Source organism: Cydia strobilella, chromosome 3, assembly GCF_947568885.1.
Source record: "Cydia strobilella chromosome 3, ilCydStro3.1, whole genome shotgun sequence".
NCBI classification, from domain to species: domain Eukaryota; kingdom Metazoa; phylum Arthropoda; class Insecta; order Lepidoptera; family Tortricidae; genus Cydia; species Cydia strobilella.
This window is the reverse complement of record NC_086043.1, coordinates 12247148-12264178: the sequence shown is the minus strand read 5'-3', so window position 1 is coordinate 12264178 and position 17031 is coordinate 12247148. Positions and strand designations below refer to the sequence as shown.

The window sequence follows — 17031 nt, the reverse complement described above, 5'->3', positions numbered from 1 at the left end:
ATCACAAGAGCGATAGGGAGGCAGATAGCGAAATTTCGATTTTCGTCTTTCGTGGTAGGTCCTTTGGTAGGTAGGATCACGGTAGGACTGCAATGTAGGAAGTAGGAAGTGTGTGAGGTATATGGTATATCCTACTCCGCAGTATTTGCGCTACGCCGCCGCATTTATGGATGGTATAGAAAGGATGCGCATCTCTTATGGTAGAATTGTTGCAAAAGTGACCGCTTTCAGCTTTAAATAATAGTTCCTAATCTCTCCGGTGGCGCTAGTTAGGCTCTGGGACATAAGCCATATAAGGCAACAAATAACCCGACCAAATTACGTAGGTTGTTTTTGGTAGTATTTCGGTGTATGGTGGCGCCGCCTAATTACTGTTTTTTGATGGACACTTTTTATACATAGAGATTTGGCTTCTTTATATAGTTTCCATGGCCGCATTGTAGGAGTGTGAATGGAGGGCTTTAAGCATTTTACGTCAAAAATATGACAGACGGGAAGTGGCGCCCTCATTTATTTATGTTCTACAATTTCTTGTCGGACTATAGTTTTTAGTTTTCATGTTTTGTTTTCAAGTACAAGACAAGACAGTATTTTCTCAGTAGTTTCCAAAGAGCATATAATCACTACGTGTAGTTTCAAAAAGCATGTAATCAAGTAGTTTCTGTTTGTTTTGGTCTTATCTTATCGGTCGCTCTTTGGTGGTTTTGTTTGATTTGATTTAATTTAATCACATGTAAACTACATGATGTAGATGTAGTGTATTTTATTGTCCTTGGTTGAGGTTAATTCAAAGATAACCGTCTCGTGTGATGCGGAAGGGTCCTGGATTTTCCCCAGGCTACCATCCCCCACACAGTCCTAGGTGCAATAGAGCCAGTCAGGTTCAAAAAAATAAAAAATTATAAGCTTAGTTCTAGGAAGAAGATAAGCATGGAAATTCTAGGCAGGAACGGAAAGTTGAGGCCACCAACATGTGCTGCCGAGTATTTCTCGGTTCTGTTCTGTAACAGAAAGAAAATAGTCTGTAGACAGGTAATTTGCTTTTATTTCATATTGATAAATATCTCCAAAAACCTCAACACACAATTTCGGATTAGCGCACTTTGCCATTTTTTGGAACCAAAACCATTTAACAAAAACAGGCCAAGTGCGAGTCGGACTCGCGTTTAAAGGGTTCCGTATATTACACAATTTTAACAGTGTATTTTTCTATGTGAAACAGTGAAATGTCTTTAAAAAACTACAGGTCGGATCAAAAAATAAGTAATTAAGTCAGACTCACGCTTGACTGTACATTCCTAATAGGTTTTCCTGTCATCTATAGATAAAGAACTATTTTGTGTATTTTTTTCAAAATTTTTAGACCCGTTAGTTTCAGAGATAAAGGGGGAATGGTAATTTTTTGCCTATTTTCTTGAATAACTTCTAAACTGTTTATCCTATAATTATAAAAAAAAATATTTGAAATTCTCGTGATAAGCTCTTTGATATGTACCACAATGATGATGATAGTTTGAAAAACTTTACTTTTTAATTTGGGTCACAAACTTACATATTTTTATTTTGCTGCTCTTAATTTTGTTATATTTACTTGCAGAATTCACAACCGGGTATGAAAGCCTGGAATTCACTAAGTCCTGTAGAACAGAAGATGTTTGTTGACAAATTTGAGAAGTGGCAGGGTGAAAATAATAAGAAAATAACCAGTATCTTAGAACATGCTGAACCATTTTTGAAGAAAAAAACTACAAAGTAAGCATACATTTATAAAAATTATTTGATATGGAAGAACATAGGATCGTTTTTAACATCATCATCATCTCACACAGACAAAGTTGCGAGCAGAGGCTAATAGAGTAATAATTAACATTTTGTCCTTAATCATAACATGAAATGTGTTTATTTGACACTTAAGCCAAAAAGTTAAATTTATTACTAGTACCCATGTTCAGACAAAAGTACAATATTCCTGATAACAATACATTAAAAACAAGATTCGTAATACAAATTCACATATATTTTTTCAGAGAAAAAGGAAATATTCCATCCAGTATGAAAACAATTCAAGAGGATTGTGATGTCAGCCTACCAGGATCTACATTGAACATCTCCACTAACTCACATAGTTATATCCAGTCCAATGCAGATTTGGAAGTATCTAAACGGTGAGTAATGTATTAGTATTTTTTTTCCTATCTGGCTTTTACTCCCTGCAATTTTGCACAGGGTGAATTTGCCAATGTCGGTTTTGACTCACACGTGAGGAGAATTACTTATATTTAGTATTTATTACCTTTATTTACTTTTAATGTTTGTTTGTTTATATGTTTGCTGTTTAACTGAGGCGGTTGGTAAGAATTTCTCATAGTAGTGGTAGTAGTCATAGTCACCAGTATCTTACATACACAACCAGCTAGAACAACATCACATACAACTGCACAACAAGTACTGGAATGACATGAAAACATGCAGGCAAAACAAAGATATTCTACCGGAACTAAACCACAAGCTCACCAAAATACTACTGAAAACACCGAGAAGCCAACTACGTAAAATAGTAGGACTAATAACAGGACATAGCACACTAAACAAACACCTACATGATGATGATGATGATGATGATGTATTCCTGTTATCCCTCATTAGGGACATAGGGCTCGCAGAAGAATCCTCCATTTGTCACGATCTTGAGCGGCTACTTCCAGCTCTTTCCAGTACCACCTACATAAATTTATTTATATTATTTATTTAAGCCTTTATTTTTCCTTAAATAGTTTTACATGATAAAAAAAAAGTTTTCTAATATTATTTTCCATTTTTACTATTTTAAGGACCCCTGTTGGGTATAGGCCTCCTCCATATCTTTCCACCTTTCTCGGTGGAAAGATATGGAGGAGGTGGTGGGGTCTCTAAAATGGACCAAGTACAAATGGAAACCCTAATATCAAGAATGAACGAAACTTTTAGGGTGAGAACGCAAGAAATCAAAGAAGAATTCGAGAAACAAACTCAAACCCTCACTGATACATTTACTAAAAGCATGGGGACGGCACTAGACGAAAAACTGAACCCGTTCATGGAAGAGAACAACAAACTTAAAAACGAAGTAGCACTCCTAAAGGGGAAAATTCACAACCTAGAAAAACACGCAAGGAAAAATAATCTTATTATGCATGGAGTAGAAGAGCAGGAAGGAAACCACCACAACCTTATGCAAATAGTCCTAAAAACGCTCAATGTCATGACCAAAGCTGCAAAACTAGACGATTTCGACATTTGGGAGATTAGCGAGACCTACAGGCTGGGAAGAAAAGACGAAAAGAAAAAAAGACCAATACTAATAAAACTCACCCTGGCTTGGCGGAAACTTGCGATTCTACAAAACAACAGACATTTCCCCAAAAACATATACGTGACAGAAGACTTCCCGAAAGATGTCCTGCAGGCTAGAAAAGACTTAAAAGCAGCACAGCAAGAGGAGACGAGGAAAGGAAACATGGCCACTATTTGCTACAACAAACTTATAACCAAGGGAAAATTACCAGCGAAAAACCATAACAAACGAAACCGTTCACCTACAAAATCACCAGAAAACAAACAAATAGATGAAGACAGAGCCAGCCAAACGGCCCGAAACAAAATAAATAAAACAAATGATCTTGAATTTAGTCGTTCCAGAACAAATTCAGTATCTGAAAGTCAGATTCCAAAAAACTAAAAATGCCTTCTAAGAACCGGAAGATCCCAACTAAACATACAACTAAAACCAAAACATACACACCAAAAACAGATCCCAACCCGGCTGATCCCCGTGGGATGTCAGATCAAAACCCTCCAAATTTACCACCTACATAATATGGGTAAAATGGACAGCCCCATGTGCAGTGCGTGTATAGAAGAAGAAGAAACAACAAAACATATTCTCCTGGACTGTAAACAGATAGAAGTACACAGGAGCAAATACCTAGGGAATCCGTAGGGAAAGGAGGCAGTTAGCAACCTGAAGACCTTGCTAGGTTTCATGGACGAGCTGGGATGGTTAGAATAGGCCTACCTCGTATTCACGCAAAATAGGCACATTGGATGTCGACTTGCGGAAAATGACCAATAAAACTAACTAACTAGTGGTATATCCCCATTTGTCCTACGTGACGGTGACGGGAGGCTACATACAAGTAGGAACAATGTATTCAGAATAAATTGGAATAGTTTCATTTACAACAGCAAATACCGTGTGATATATAAAATGTCAGAGCTTGTTGCGGGAATCTAAAATATATATTATTATTTTATAATAAGAGTTTTGAATGATTCACGGTTAGTTTCACTAAACTTATATTGACGGGGGTATAGACCGTGATTACCTTTTGTATTGTTTTTGAGCTCCCGATATTTCGACGCAGTTACATGCATCTCGCTCACGGGTGACTGAAGATAGCGGGTGGGTGTCAAGGTTGTGTAGAGTAGACTGCGCTCGGTCTACCCTCATTCTTGCGCGTCGGCTGCGTTCGCTTTCAACGTTACCATGGGATGGGTCGCATTCACACTCGTTGGTCTGGTCGCGTTCACACTCGTTGGTCTGGTCGCGTTCACACTCGTACAAGACACAAGATGCATGTAACTGCGTCGAAATATCGGGAGCTCAAAAACAATATATGTCTAGAATTATTTTATAGTTTTAAAATAAATTTATGTTGCTCTTAACTGAAAACAGTGTGAAAGAAGGAGAGCCAGGTACGGAAATAGGTTTGCAATTTATAGAGCAACGAAATCCCTCTAGTTAGTGTGCCTTACTATCATTATTTATTAATTCGGGCGCCTGGCAGCTGTTAAGCGGTGGGTGTGAGACTGGATGGACAACAAAGGGGTTGTAAAATAAATTGAAGGTGTGCAATTTATACAGCTCTGAGTTTCGTGTGATATAATACCTAATTAACTATTTAATTTGAATACATTGCCAGGCGTTTTAATTGGGGGAAAAGTACACAACCACCGCTGAACAGCTGCCAGGCGCCCGGAGAATTATGAGTTGATCTTAAGAAAATATAAATAAAACTTTCTCACTAAATGAATAATTTATGGAACCTTGGGGGCGCGAGTCTGTCTCACAATTGGCCGGTTTTTACAGTTTTGATATTTCATAAAGATACTGATGTGATGTCCCTTTTTAGGGTTCCGTACCCAAAGGGTAAAAACGGGACGGGACGGGTAAAAACCTATTACTAAGACTCCGCTGTCTGTCTGTCCGTCTGTCACGAGGCTGTATTTCATGAACCGTGATAGTGTGTGGCCGCTATAACAACAAATACTAAAAACAGAATAAATTAAATATTTAAGTGGGGCCCATACAGCAAACGTGATTTTTTGCGCGAGTCCGACTCGCACTTGGCCGGTTTTTAATATATTCATATTTTACTCTTACAGAGAAGATCTTAATGTTGAGTTTTATATGGATGATTATGACGACCAGTCGGAATCAATGATAAACCTTGTATATGATGATACACCCACTGGCAATTTGGAAGTACCAAAACAGTAAGTAATCTATTTTTTATTTACAACTTTCTTTTTCAGACTGCATGTCAGCTATTGAAAACTGTTATCAAACCTCCTAAGGGCTAAAACCGATCTAATTGTTGAATTTTTGGGATGACATTGGGGCATGTAGAAACACGCAGAAAATGATCGGTAAAAGCCGTTCGGTCGATTTGGCTGAAATTTTGTGAAAATATAGCCTCTAATACTCTGATCAACTGTGTGAAGTTGCAACATTAATTAATGACTAGTTTTTTAAGTATAACTACATACATACATACATATAATCACGCCTATTTCCCGGAGGGGTCGGCAGAGACCACGGATTTCCACTTGCTACGATCCTGACATACCTTTTTAGGGTGCTCTTGACCTAGCCTTTCTTCAAGATTTCCCCGATCTGATCAGAGAAAGTCCGCCGAGGTCTGCCCCTTCCATCAACTATACACTCTCTTTGTTAGCCTTCTTTCACTCATTCTTTCCACGTGTCCAAACCATCTCAACATACCTTTCTCAATTTTTGTCACTACATCTTCGTATTCTATCTTGTAATCTCACACCACACACTTCTCAACGCTCTCATTTCTACTGCATTCACTTGGCTCTGATGCCTTTTCTGCCATACCCAGCTTTCGCTACCATACATACGTGTAGGCACCAACACCCCTCTATGCACAGCCAACCGTGCTGTTTACGACACCTTCTGGCTGCTCATAAAAGCGTTAAGTGCCCCATTCACGCGATTTCCAGCATTCATTCTCCTTTCAATAAATATAACTATTTTAAAATATACTTATTTACGTAGTATTGACGTATGTAATTAGTTTATATTAGTAATATAAATCCCAGGTGGAGCAAAACGGAAACACGCATTCCCATATACCTATGATATCGGCGGCGAATGGAAATAATGTTCCCTTTTGTTCCTGCACCTGCACCACCGCCCCATGAGACTTAGGTCATCATCACGTGATTTTATGTTTTAGATTTTACACCGCCTCAGTTATTGACGAAGACATAGATAAGCCCACAGCTCCGGAAACAAATGAGGCAATAACAAAAACAGCATTACCTGAACCTACGTTGCCTACTGTGATGTAAGTATATTAAAAAATTTCCTGTCCATGGTCTTCAAATGGTCGTCAATACAATAAAGACATTGTGAAATATTAAAATCGAATGCCAGCTGTACACACTCGTCGAGTTTCGGCACCGCTCCTAAGGCTCCAACCCAATCGGAGAAAGGTGAGACGAGTACACAGTGTACACACTCGTTCTCGGCCTGTCTCGGAGTCTGGACGAGTGTGTACATCCGGCGTAAATTAAAAGGTAGAGTATTAGTCAATTTTATTCTCTATAAGAACCTGAATTTAAAAAAAGACGGCATAGATAATAGCACCGTACAGCGCCATCTTCATTAGCTGTCTAACGTTAATTAACGAATCTTTATTACCATTATTTTTTTAATTTTTAATGTGTCATAAAATTCAACTTGTGTCAACATCCGTATTGTTGGCAGGCGCCCCAAGGAGCTGTTTGAAATAATTAAGGCAAGTGGAGCGCGACCCGAGCTCGCCACTGTAGAATGGAAGAACATGTCGAATAAAGAGAAATACATGTACATTCGAGCCACACGTAACATTCAAAAAGACTATCTTAAGAATTATGAACAGTATTTAGAGAGCTTGTCATCTCCAGATTTATTTAAGCATTATATTAAATTTAAAAAGGAAAATTAAACACTAAAAGTTTACTACAGGTTTTTATTAAAGTATCCATAATATGTAATACTAAAATAGCTACTACCTACTTATCATATCAAGACGGGGTACTGAGGTTAACGATGGGTGCCAACATAATCATGGCTTTGTTTTTGTACTTGCCTGGAATTTATATAATACCTAATGTTTACCTGGAATTCGAACTCACGGAAATCCACTCAGTTGGAACCAATTTTAACCCACGCACCCTTCCGGGTGCATACGGATGGCGTTTTGATTTGGTACCCTAGACTTGCCCTACATCGATGAACATTCCACTGCCCTCTAACAAACTTTGTTTGTACTTGAAGGTCTCAGACGTCGTCAGTCGTCAACAACCACGCTTGAACACCGTACATACCGCATGATACACATGGTATGGTATGCCCGTATGCCGATCTACTATACTATACCATAGAGTAACTTATACTAGAGCGGTACTGTCATAGTAAATTTTGTAACCCCAGTAAATTCACTGCCATCTGTCGACACACTTTAAAACTAAAATTGAAGATTTGTAAAAATACGATAGAATGTATTTAAATATAGATAAATGATTTTTTTTTAATTTGCATTAATTATTTTGATGATTTTGACCCATGTTCTTTCACTGATATGCGTTAAAATTGTTAAATAACAAACGAAACCGTCAACGCCATCTATACGGCTGTAGGCCAAAACTAGTAGCGCCCTCTGAACGAGAATCAAATTTTCTTGATTTTCGAGGCACGTTTTTTCCTTAGACTGTATCCATCTATTACGGAGTTATATCTATCTTTGACTATACTATGGTAATGCTTTATAACCTTTTGGACGCCAATGACGGATATATCGGCAGCGCAGGTCCAACGCCAAAGACTGATTAATCCGTCACAGACCACAGAGCAACCTACGTGCATGTGCATAGTTTAATTTCGGTTTTGACACTTCGGTGACGTGGCGTCCGAATGACAGCTTTTGTGTTTGACACGGCGTCAAAAAGGTTAACCTTTTCGGTAATTTCGCAAATATCCACGATTCTACCTTCTCGTTCTTGTATTTCAAGGAATATTTTCAGACTCCCGAGGGTGTATAGGTACCTAATAAATTTGAGCGCATAGACATGTATATTACCAAAGATAGATATAACTCCGTAATAGATGGATACAGTCTAAGAAAAAAACGTGCCTCGAAAATCAAGAAAATTTGATTCTCGTTCAGAGGGCGCTACTAGTTTTGGCCTACAGTCGTATAGATGGCGTTGACGGTTTCGTTTGTTATAACAATTTTAACGCATATCAGTGAAAGAACATGGGTCAAAATCATAAAAATAATTAATGCAAATAAAAAAAAACATTTATCTATATTTAAATACATTCTATCGTATTTTTATAAATCTTCATTTTTAGTTTTAAAGTGTGTCGACAGATGGTAGTGAATTTACTGGGGTTACAAAATTTACTATGACAGTACCGCTCTAGTATAAGTTACTCTATATTTAATACATACCAATCTCATTGGTATATGAATTTTGTATGTGACAGGCAGTAAAGTTTGGGTTTCATTTCCATAGGTATTTGTATGGTAAAAAAAAACCTTTAATTATACATGTTATAGAGTTTATTAATATACTTATATTACAACCATATGAATGACAATCATGACTTAGTAAACAATAATATTTTATGGTTTCTATATCTACAATAATTTATTGACTCTAGTACTAGATACAATCTTTAAAAACAATTTTTTTTAAAGTATCCATACATACTATTTCTATGAAGAAATATCAAGCAAAACTTTCATAAATACCTATTACTAAACTTGGGGAAAATGGGCCCGAGCTTGGTCGCCTGCTTGCGCTATCGTGCGGGTTAATGGCGTCGACGAGCGAGGGATCCTCGGTGTGGATGGCGCCTACTTCGAGCACCCCAAAGTATCGTAAAAATGGTGTAAGCGCCTGCCCCAGACAGTACCTACTTAAATGACTAAATATGCAAGTGGAGTGGATGTTCAATACAATATACATTTTTTTAATGTTGTGAATTCTATTTGCCACACAGTAACCCTACTGCCATGCCAGCAACAAAAGATGCTAAAAACACATGACTTTCAGTTGCGCGATAACTGCCATCATCTGTAAAACTGTTGTACCAGCGTTTTGCTTTATTTTCCTTCTTTTTCAATAGTCCTTCTGCTTTATCCAATTTACGATCAACGAAGCGCTCCGCCTGTAACAAAATGTTAAAAAAAAGTTTAAATTGGTCCAAATGTAAAACCAGTTCATTTTACAAACAGAACAGTTACTTGTTAGAATTTAAAATTAATAACTACTAATTAATTACAATGAGCAACATGGTTACATTAGAATACTATTCAAGATTTTCTAGTTTATTTAAAAACTGGAATTGTTACTACAATAAACAACAATACTAGAAGTATGTGGTACTAATAGTGGAGGCTTGTTAAAACGAAGTTAGCTGCATAAGCTACCAATTTTGGCTACCTATTTATTTGTCTATCTACAACTATTATACCTGACTGGTTTTATTTTCAAGAATCAATTGTGTATAATTGAACTCACAGACAATATTTGTTTTTCAGGATGATGCAATACCAAAAAAAAATCCTCCTGTGAACCCTGCTGAGTAATATGAATTATCTTTGACAAATAATAATACCTGCAACAAAATAAATGATAAATTTCAATTTATTCAAATCTGTGTGAAACAACCCAACAACAAATAGCTACACCTATTATGTGAGCAATATTAATGTTTGATATCAATAACAAAATTCTGTCTGATATATTTAACATGAAAACCAGTCAAGTATAATATATGATAGGTAGGTAGGAACATTCAGTTGAAAATTTTATGAAATAAAGTGACAGATGTATATATATATATATATTATGTTTTTACCTATAGAATTTTAACTACTGGATTGTAATACCAATGTAAGCAAAAAAAAATATATGCAAACCGCAATACATAAGCCATATATAAGTGACCATGCATTTCCATGTAAGCTGAGGCCGGGTTGACTAACAAGGAAGGGTACCCAACTGTCCAGCTTCGATTTGATTTATTTTTATATATGTTATAGTTATGGAGTAGTTTAAAATAACACACATATTTTTTTTAGCTGCCCAAACTCAACCTACTCGGAGAAATTGTAACTTCTGTAGTTTTGTTCAAGCAAATTGTGTTTTCAGTATTAGAGATTTTATCAGTATTGAATAACGAAATAGTTTGGTGTTAACAACTGGGAATACAAATCCCCACTAGTTTTCTGTTGTTACCACTTGTACAGGTGGGGAAGGAATCCCCGTTGTTACCACTGGAAAGTAACAACTTGGTGATAACTAATGAGAATAACCACTGTTCTTTATTCCTCAGCAGCAGGTCATCCTATCACTACACCAGGATGTTATAATTATGTCAGCCAAATATGAAATTAGCACATTATAGAAAAAAAATGGCAACCATGAGCTAATTTCATGTTAATCAGATATGAGTGTCCTTTTATAAATGGATCTACTAAGAAGTGACATCACAAATATTTGCATTACTATAACAAGGTTGATGATTCATCTATGGGTTGATGTCATTGTTTATCTTCATCTCTTGACTCTTGGAACAATCAAGCTATAGGAATGGAGACAGATGAACATTGAAAAACGAATTGTGTATTACACAACAAGAACCAAACAAATTTACTCACTTTTTCAAACCAATCAGGTGACTTCCCTGTTGTTTCTTTCTCAATTTTGTCACTAATTTTATCAACTTTCTTGTTAATTTTGTCCCAGTTTATGTCAATATATCCCTTCTGGCTGGCAATATGTAGCAAAATGACACTTCCACCTAATCCGACTGCAGCAACTTTGCCAATTTTCATGGTGATAAAGCCTGTGATCCTATAATAAACAATAAAGAAGTTGTTACATATTTGAAAAACTAACCCGTTTCCGCATATTCATTTAGAACTATGCAATAAAAATGGAATGTGAAATAAAATGCAAGATGCAATTATACAACTTATATTTTTACTTACCATCCTGACGCAGTTCCTAAAATTAGCTGTTTAGTTGCAGAAGTCTTTCCAATATCTGCAACCGCTTTTTCAATGAAATTTTTCGCCTCATCCACGATCTTTTTGGCGTCTTCAGCTGCATCTTCGGGTTTAGGTTTTGCCATTGTTTTAGCTGGTAATCTGGTATTTACGCTGTTTAATTTTAAGTGAAAATCTAGACCATGAGATGCGAAACTATTGAAACCATAATGCAACTAAAGTTTACTTCCTTGTCAGTCAAGTGTCAAATTATTTTGTCTATGGTCAAGAATGTGTTCTAAAGACTTAGCGATAAATCGCATCATCTGATCGTATGGATGGGGTCCGTGTTACGCCCGTTAAGGGCGCAGGTACGAGTACTGAGAGCGAGAAAGAGAAATGCTGACGGTTCATGGTACGTCCGTCTGTTATAGCTGGAGCTAAGGTTATTTCGGAACGTACCTTTATGTTTGTTTTGACGTTTGCTATGTCAATTTTGTCAGTATTATGGATTTGGGTAGTCAACAGGGCTGCCAGATCGTATAATTGGATACGAAATTCGTATAATCAAATTGTTTTCGTATCTATCACGTATAGGTGGTCAATCGGTATAATTGGATACGAAAAAAAACACGGATGTCAAACTACTGACAATCAGGGTGCCAATGAGGGCTATCGTTTTTTTGCTCACCAGTTGGCGCCTCTGTTGATGGTGGTCCAAAAGACTATAGAAAAGCTGTCAGTCATTGAAGTGACAAGTGACATTTGACATTTCGAACTATGGAAAAGACCACCATCTACACTAGCGCCCCTAGCGGCGAATTCATACGCGTTAGCCCTCATACTGTTAAGGCCCCAGTACATAGTGGTGAAGGATGGGCCATGCCATGCCATCGCCATTGTGTACAGGGGGCAATGGTATACAATGGCGGACGACTGGCCGTCAGTTGTCAGCCGTGGCGGGCAATCGGGTAGTTGTCGGTTTTTTTGAAACTTCAAAGGAATAGTACGGGAATCGTGGCGTAGCGTGGCTCCAAAGGGAAAAAGTAATGAAGTTGTACTTTTGGTAGAAAGGAAAGATCCGCATGCGAGCACTTCATTCCCGAAGCTCGGCCTTCGGCCTCGCGTGCTTGGAAAATCGTAAGTGACGCATCGGCCCGCCGCTTCGCTTAATAAAACACTTGGGGAGGGTTGGTTTTGCTTTGGGTGGTAAGCGGGAAGTTGGAGCTTAAACACGACCCAATAATAGTAAAAGTGTCTTGACAAGCTCAGCTATAGTTTGTCAAAGGACTGTCTCATTTCAAACATAGACAGGGAGAATCATAATATCTTTGTCTTACACTAGTACTAGCTGCACCCAAAAGAAAAGGCTGAGTATAGTTTTTTTGTTCTTATTTACTGACAATTTGGTTTGACCAACTATATTGAATGAACAAAAATCGTAATGATTTAATGGAACGGCAACTATATTCTGTCCCTGTAATCGTCCCATAGAAAATTTGAATTTCGCTCCTTTTTCTATCAAAAGTTGTTTGACCTATATACCTACTTAAATACGCGTCAGTTTTAAAAATATTGATTTAAAATTAGCCCATTTTTTTAGAATTAGTGTACTCGTATAATGCAATCGAATTTCGTATAGTTGAAGGCACTGGATCGTATAATGAAGATTTATGTACTGGCAGCCCTGGTAGTCAACAATACTTACTTTACTCTTTGGTAGTCAAATCGAAAATTTTAATTCGATCAAAACTTAATACCTTTTATTAATGACCATTAAATTTCCAATTGAAGATTTATTTAATAATAAAATGGTGTTGTCCATTGATCGTCAATGCTAAAAATAACTTACTCTGAATTGTCTTACCGTCCTGACATAACCTATGTAAACTACACAATACCTACTCTTATTATAAAATTTAAATTTTATATTTCATTTATAAACTAGTACAATTTAATATTACACATATATGTCAAACATTCAAAAGATCTAAATCCATTCTGTAAAATGTTTCTTAACGCACTAAAATACAAACCGTTGCATAAACTTAGAAAACACCAAGTTTTTTTCGTGTTGAGATCACTCCACGGCAGCTTAGGACTATGGGTAAGAAAAATATATATAAATCGTTTCAACTCAAAAAATATTTTTAGATTACAATTAAATTGTATAGCTCATTTTAGTAATAATTACAGCCACAAGATTTAAATTCGGAAATCAAATTAAAAATTGAAAGACACTGGTCTGAAGAAGTCCAAAGAGAGCAGTCAGTATGCAGCGGAAAGTTACATTATGTGTTGGCTCAATTCCCATACCCTTCAGGCAACCTGCACATGGGCCATGTTCGTGTTTACTCCATCTCTGACACTATTGCAAGATATCACAAACTTAATGGAGATAAAGTCATACATCCTATTGGTTGGGATGCCTTTGGACTACCTGCAGAAAATGCTGCCATTGAAAGAAATGTCGAACCTCAGCATTGGACTGCCTCCAATATTGAATCAATGAAAAAACAGCTTCTTGATTTAGGATTTAATTTTGACTGGGACAGTGAATTGTCAACATGTGAACCAGAATATTACAAATGGACACAATATATATTTTTGAAATTGTTTGAAAATGGTTTAGCATACCAAAGCAAGGTAAGTTCTTCACGAAATAATAATTTCAGACTGTGAAATTCAAAATAATTAATTACTCAATCAAACAAAAACATTAAATTTCAGGCCAGTGTCAACTGGGATCCCGTGGATCAAACAGTTTTAGCCGATGAGCAGGTGGATGAGCAAGGCTGCTCTTGGCGTTCCGGAGCCAAAGTGGAAAAGAAGATTCTCACACAGTGGTTTATCAAAACAACTAAATTTGCACAGAAGCTTTATGATGGGCTGAGTAGTGAGCAACTAGAAAACTGGAAAGATATAATCAATTTACAGAAACATTGGATTGGTGAATGCAATGGCACAGTGGTTACATTTAATATGTTGGTAAATAATAAGCTAAAGTCACTTGATGTTTGGACATCTGATCCTTATAAATTAATACATGGAGAATTTTTATTAATTAGTAAGCATAATATTATAGCCCAAGAATTAAGTAACAAGGATGGTAAACTATTGAAAGCTATAAATCCAATCACAGAAGCTGAAATACCAATTTATATAAGTGAAGATGCTAACTATGCAGAAGGGAGGGATGTCTACTTAGCATGTCCCTCTGTAGATGAAAATGACAAAGTTCTAGCAGAAAAAAATTTTTTTTGTGTAAAATCCACCTGTTCTGCAATAAATATTGAAAAAGAGAACCAAAGAGCTATTGACTCAGCTAAGTCTAAAGATGTAGGAGGTTATTTAGTGAGTTCAAAACTTAAAGATTGGCTCATATCCAGGCAAAGATACTGGGGGACTCCAATACCCATCATACACTGCCCTACTTGTGGCCCAGTCCCTGTGCCATATGATCAGCTCCCATTAAAACTTCCAGAACTTAATTATGCAGAAACTAGCAGGAAATCATTGGCAGATCTACATGACTGGGTCAATTGTAAATGCCCACAATGTGGTGCAAGCAGTAAGCGAGAAACTGATACTATGGACACATTTGTTGACTCTTCATGGTATTATTATCGTTTCCTGGATTCTAAAAATACCAAAGAACCATTTATAAAAGAAAACCTTCAAGGGTGTACACCTGTTCAAATTTATATTGGTGGAAAAGAGCATGCAGTGCTGCATTTATATTATGCTCGCTTCATGAGCTACTTTTTGCATTCTTTAGGCTGGACTGTATATGAGGAACCATTCAAAAAACTATTAGTCCAGGGTATGGTAATGGGACAATCTTATAAACTAAAATCTTCAGGAAAATATATACCTGCAGAAAATGTGGAAAAGATAGAAAATAAATATGTAGAAAAACATACACACCAACCTGTAGTTGTGCAGTGGGAAAAGATGAGCAAATCTAAATACAATGGAGAGAATCCTGAGAGATTGTTGAGTACATACGGCTGTGACACAACGCGCCTACTAATATTAGCAGATGTTCCTCCAGCAACTAGCAGGCACTGGTCTCAAGCTAGTAAGTGTTCTCTTTTTCTATATACAATACACATAAACAGTTAAATTTAAATCCTATTATTTGTACATTATTATTCACAACGACGGGACTTAATCACGTCAAATAAGTTTTAAATTTAAACCCTATTTCCGTAGCTAGCTCACCGTATACACGGGAACAACGACGTCCTCGAATCGTCGGAGGTAAATTTAAAACTTATTTTACGCGATTAAGTCCCGTCGTTGTGAATAATAATGAGTAAAAATCCTGAAAGTTTAAATCAGTGTCTTATTATTTGTAGCCGTAATTTGATCTAAATTATACCAAGCTGTAAATTTTGTGTGTATAAATTCTTTAGACCAATTATATAATACATTCAATGTATTTTCAGCCTTTCCTGGAGTTCTTAATTGGCAGCATAGATTATGGATAACAGTTCGAGATTTTATCAAACATAGGAATGATGTCACATTATATGAGCAGAATAATATTACCAAGGAAGAGATTGAGAAAATTAATTGGAAATTATGGGATTCTAGAAACTATTTTACAGCTAACACTTTATACCATTTCAAGTACACTCACATGCTCAGTGTTGGTATATCGAGGCTGCAAGCCTTAACTAACGCTTTAAGGGTAATTTTTTAATCATTTTTATAATTTCATAAATAGCTCTTAAGCAATTATATACACTAGCATTTACTAAACTTTGTATTTCATATTTTGCATTTATTTGCAGAACAAAGTTCCTCCAGAAGTCATTGCTAAAAGTAAAGAATATGAATTAGCATTGGCAACTCTAATAATAATGCTGTCACCAGTGGCTCCACATTTCTGCTCTGAACTTTGGGCAGGATTTCTTTCAGCACCTAAAAGGATATCTCAATCCACCCCTTTGATTAACTGGCAGGAGAATGTATTGGGACAAACATGGCCTAAGGTTGACGATCACTATAAGCTGTCGCTTTTATGCAAGGTAAAACATTTTTTCCAATTAGATTTTTAGATAAATAATTTATACATAGTATAAATATAAGGTACCTAATGTATTAACTGTATACAAACATTTAGGTAGAACATCAAAACTACATAAAACATAATATGAATACAACTTGAACGAGAAACGATTAAATAATAAAGACTATCAATCCCTACTTTAAGCTAGTGTCTGCCTTGAAATCATTCGTCTTTTTAAACGGGCTAAAAAGATGGGGTTATAATGTTAATCAGGATTAGGTAGAGATCAAATGACCGTACGTAATTGTAGTGGTTGTGTTATATTATTTTATAGGTAATGTACATGTTTGTCGCAGGTTGATGGTGTTGATAGATGCGAGTTAAAAATAGCAGCCCCACTACTTGATGGCCTCGGCCAACAAGAAGCTATGCAAATGATGCTTGATCAAGCTGACGTTGCCTTTCGCGTCCAAAGAGGAATTATCAAAACTAAATACGAATTGTTCCCCGGAAGTCGTGCTATTTTAAATCTATTCACAAATCGCAGTGCTAAGAAAAAATTAATTGATACAGAGAATAAAATTTCCGCAGGCTAAAGTAAAATATACCTATTGTAGTTTATATTGATCTCTATTTTCATTCTCACCGTCATAAGTCAAAGGTAAGTCACGTTTTTTTTCCATT

General features: G+C 36.4%; 4 protein-coding genes across 5 annotated transcripts in view; 2 read left to right on the top strand and 2 right to left on the bottom strand.

Moving 5' to 3' along the window:
* Positions 1–17031, bottom strand: part of LOC134755915 (nuclear speckle splicing regulatory protein 1) — a 283664-nt gene that overhangs the window by 13929 nt on the left and 252704 nt on the right. The gene's annotated exons all lie outside the window — the stretch shown is intronic.
* LOC134755918 (uncharacterized) lies at positions 578–7288 on the top strand. Its single transcript, XM_063692604.1, has 6 exons — positions 578–1032; positions 1598–1752; positions 2028–2165; positions 5425–5535; positions 6522–6632; positions 7055–7288. Exons 1-6 carry the CDS (start codon positions 931–933, stop codon positions 7272–7274), a joined length of 837 nt encoding a protein of 278 aa, XP_063548674.1. The 5' UTR covers positions 578–930; the 3' UTR covers positions 7275–7288.
* Positions 8901–11556, bottom strand: LOC134755920 (FUN14 domain-containing protein 1). 2 transcript variants are annotated; one of them, XM_063692607.1, is made up of 4 exons: positions 11334–11556; positions 11001–11196; positions 9859–9955; positions 9366–9505 (listed from the first exon to the last, which is right to left on the bottom strand). In XM_063692607.1, the coding sequence occupies exons 1-3, from the start codon at positions 11474–11476 to the stop codon at positions 9875–9877; spliced, it is 420 nt and encodes a 139-aa protein (XP_063548677.1). In that variant the 5' UTR covers positions 11477–11556; the 3' UTR covers positions 9366–9505; positions 9859–9874. The 2 variants fall into 2 exon arrangements, with proteins under 2 accessions (XP_063548676.1, XP_063548677.1); XM_063692606.1 differs by lacking the exon at positions 9859–9955 and having other exon boundaries at positions 8901–9505.
* Positions 13065–16968, top strand: LOC134755895 (leucine--tRNA ligase, mitochondrial). The gene is made up of 6 exons (XM_063692545.1): positions 13065–13437; positions 13527–13976; positions 14061–15411; positions 15782–16026; positions 16130–16366; positions 16704–16968. Exons 1-6 carry the CDS (start codon positions 13339–13341, stop codon positions 16941–16943), a joined length of 2622 nt encoding a protein of 873 aa, XP_063548615.1. The 5' UTR covers positions 13065–13338; the 3' UTR covers positions 16944–16968.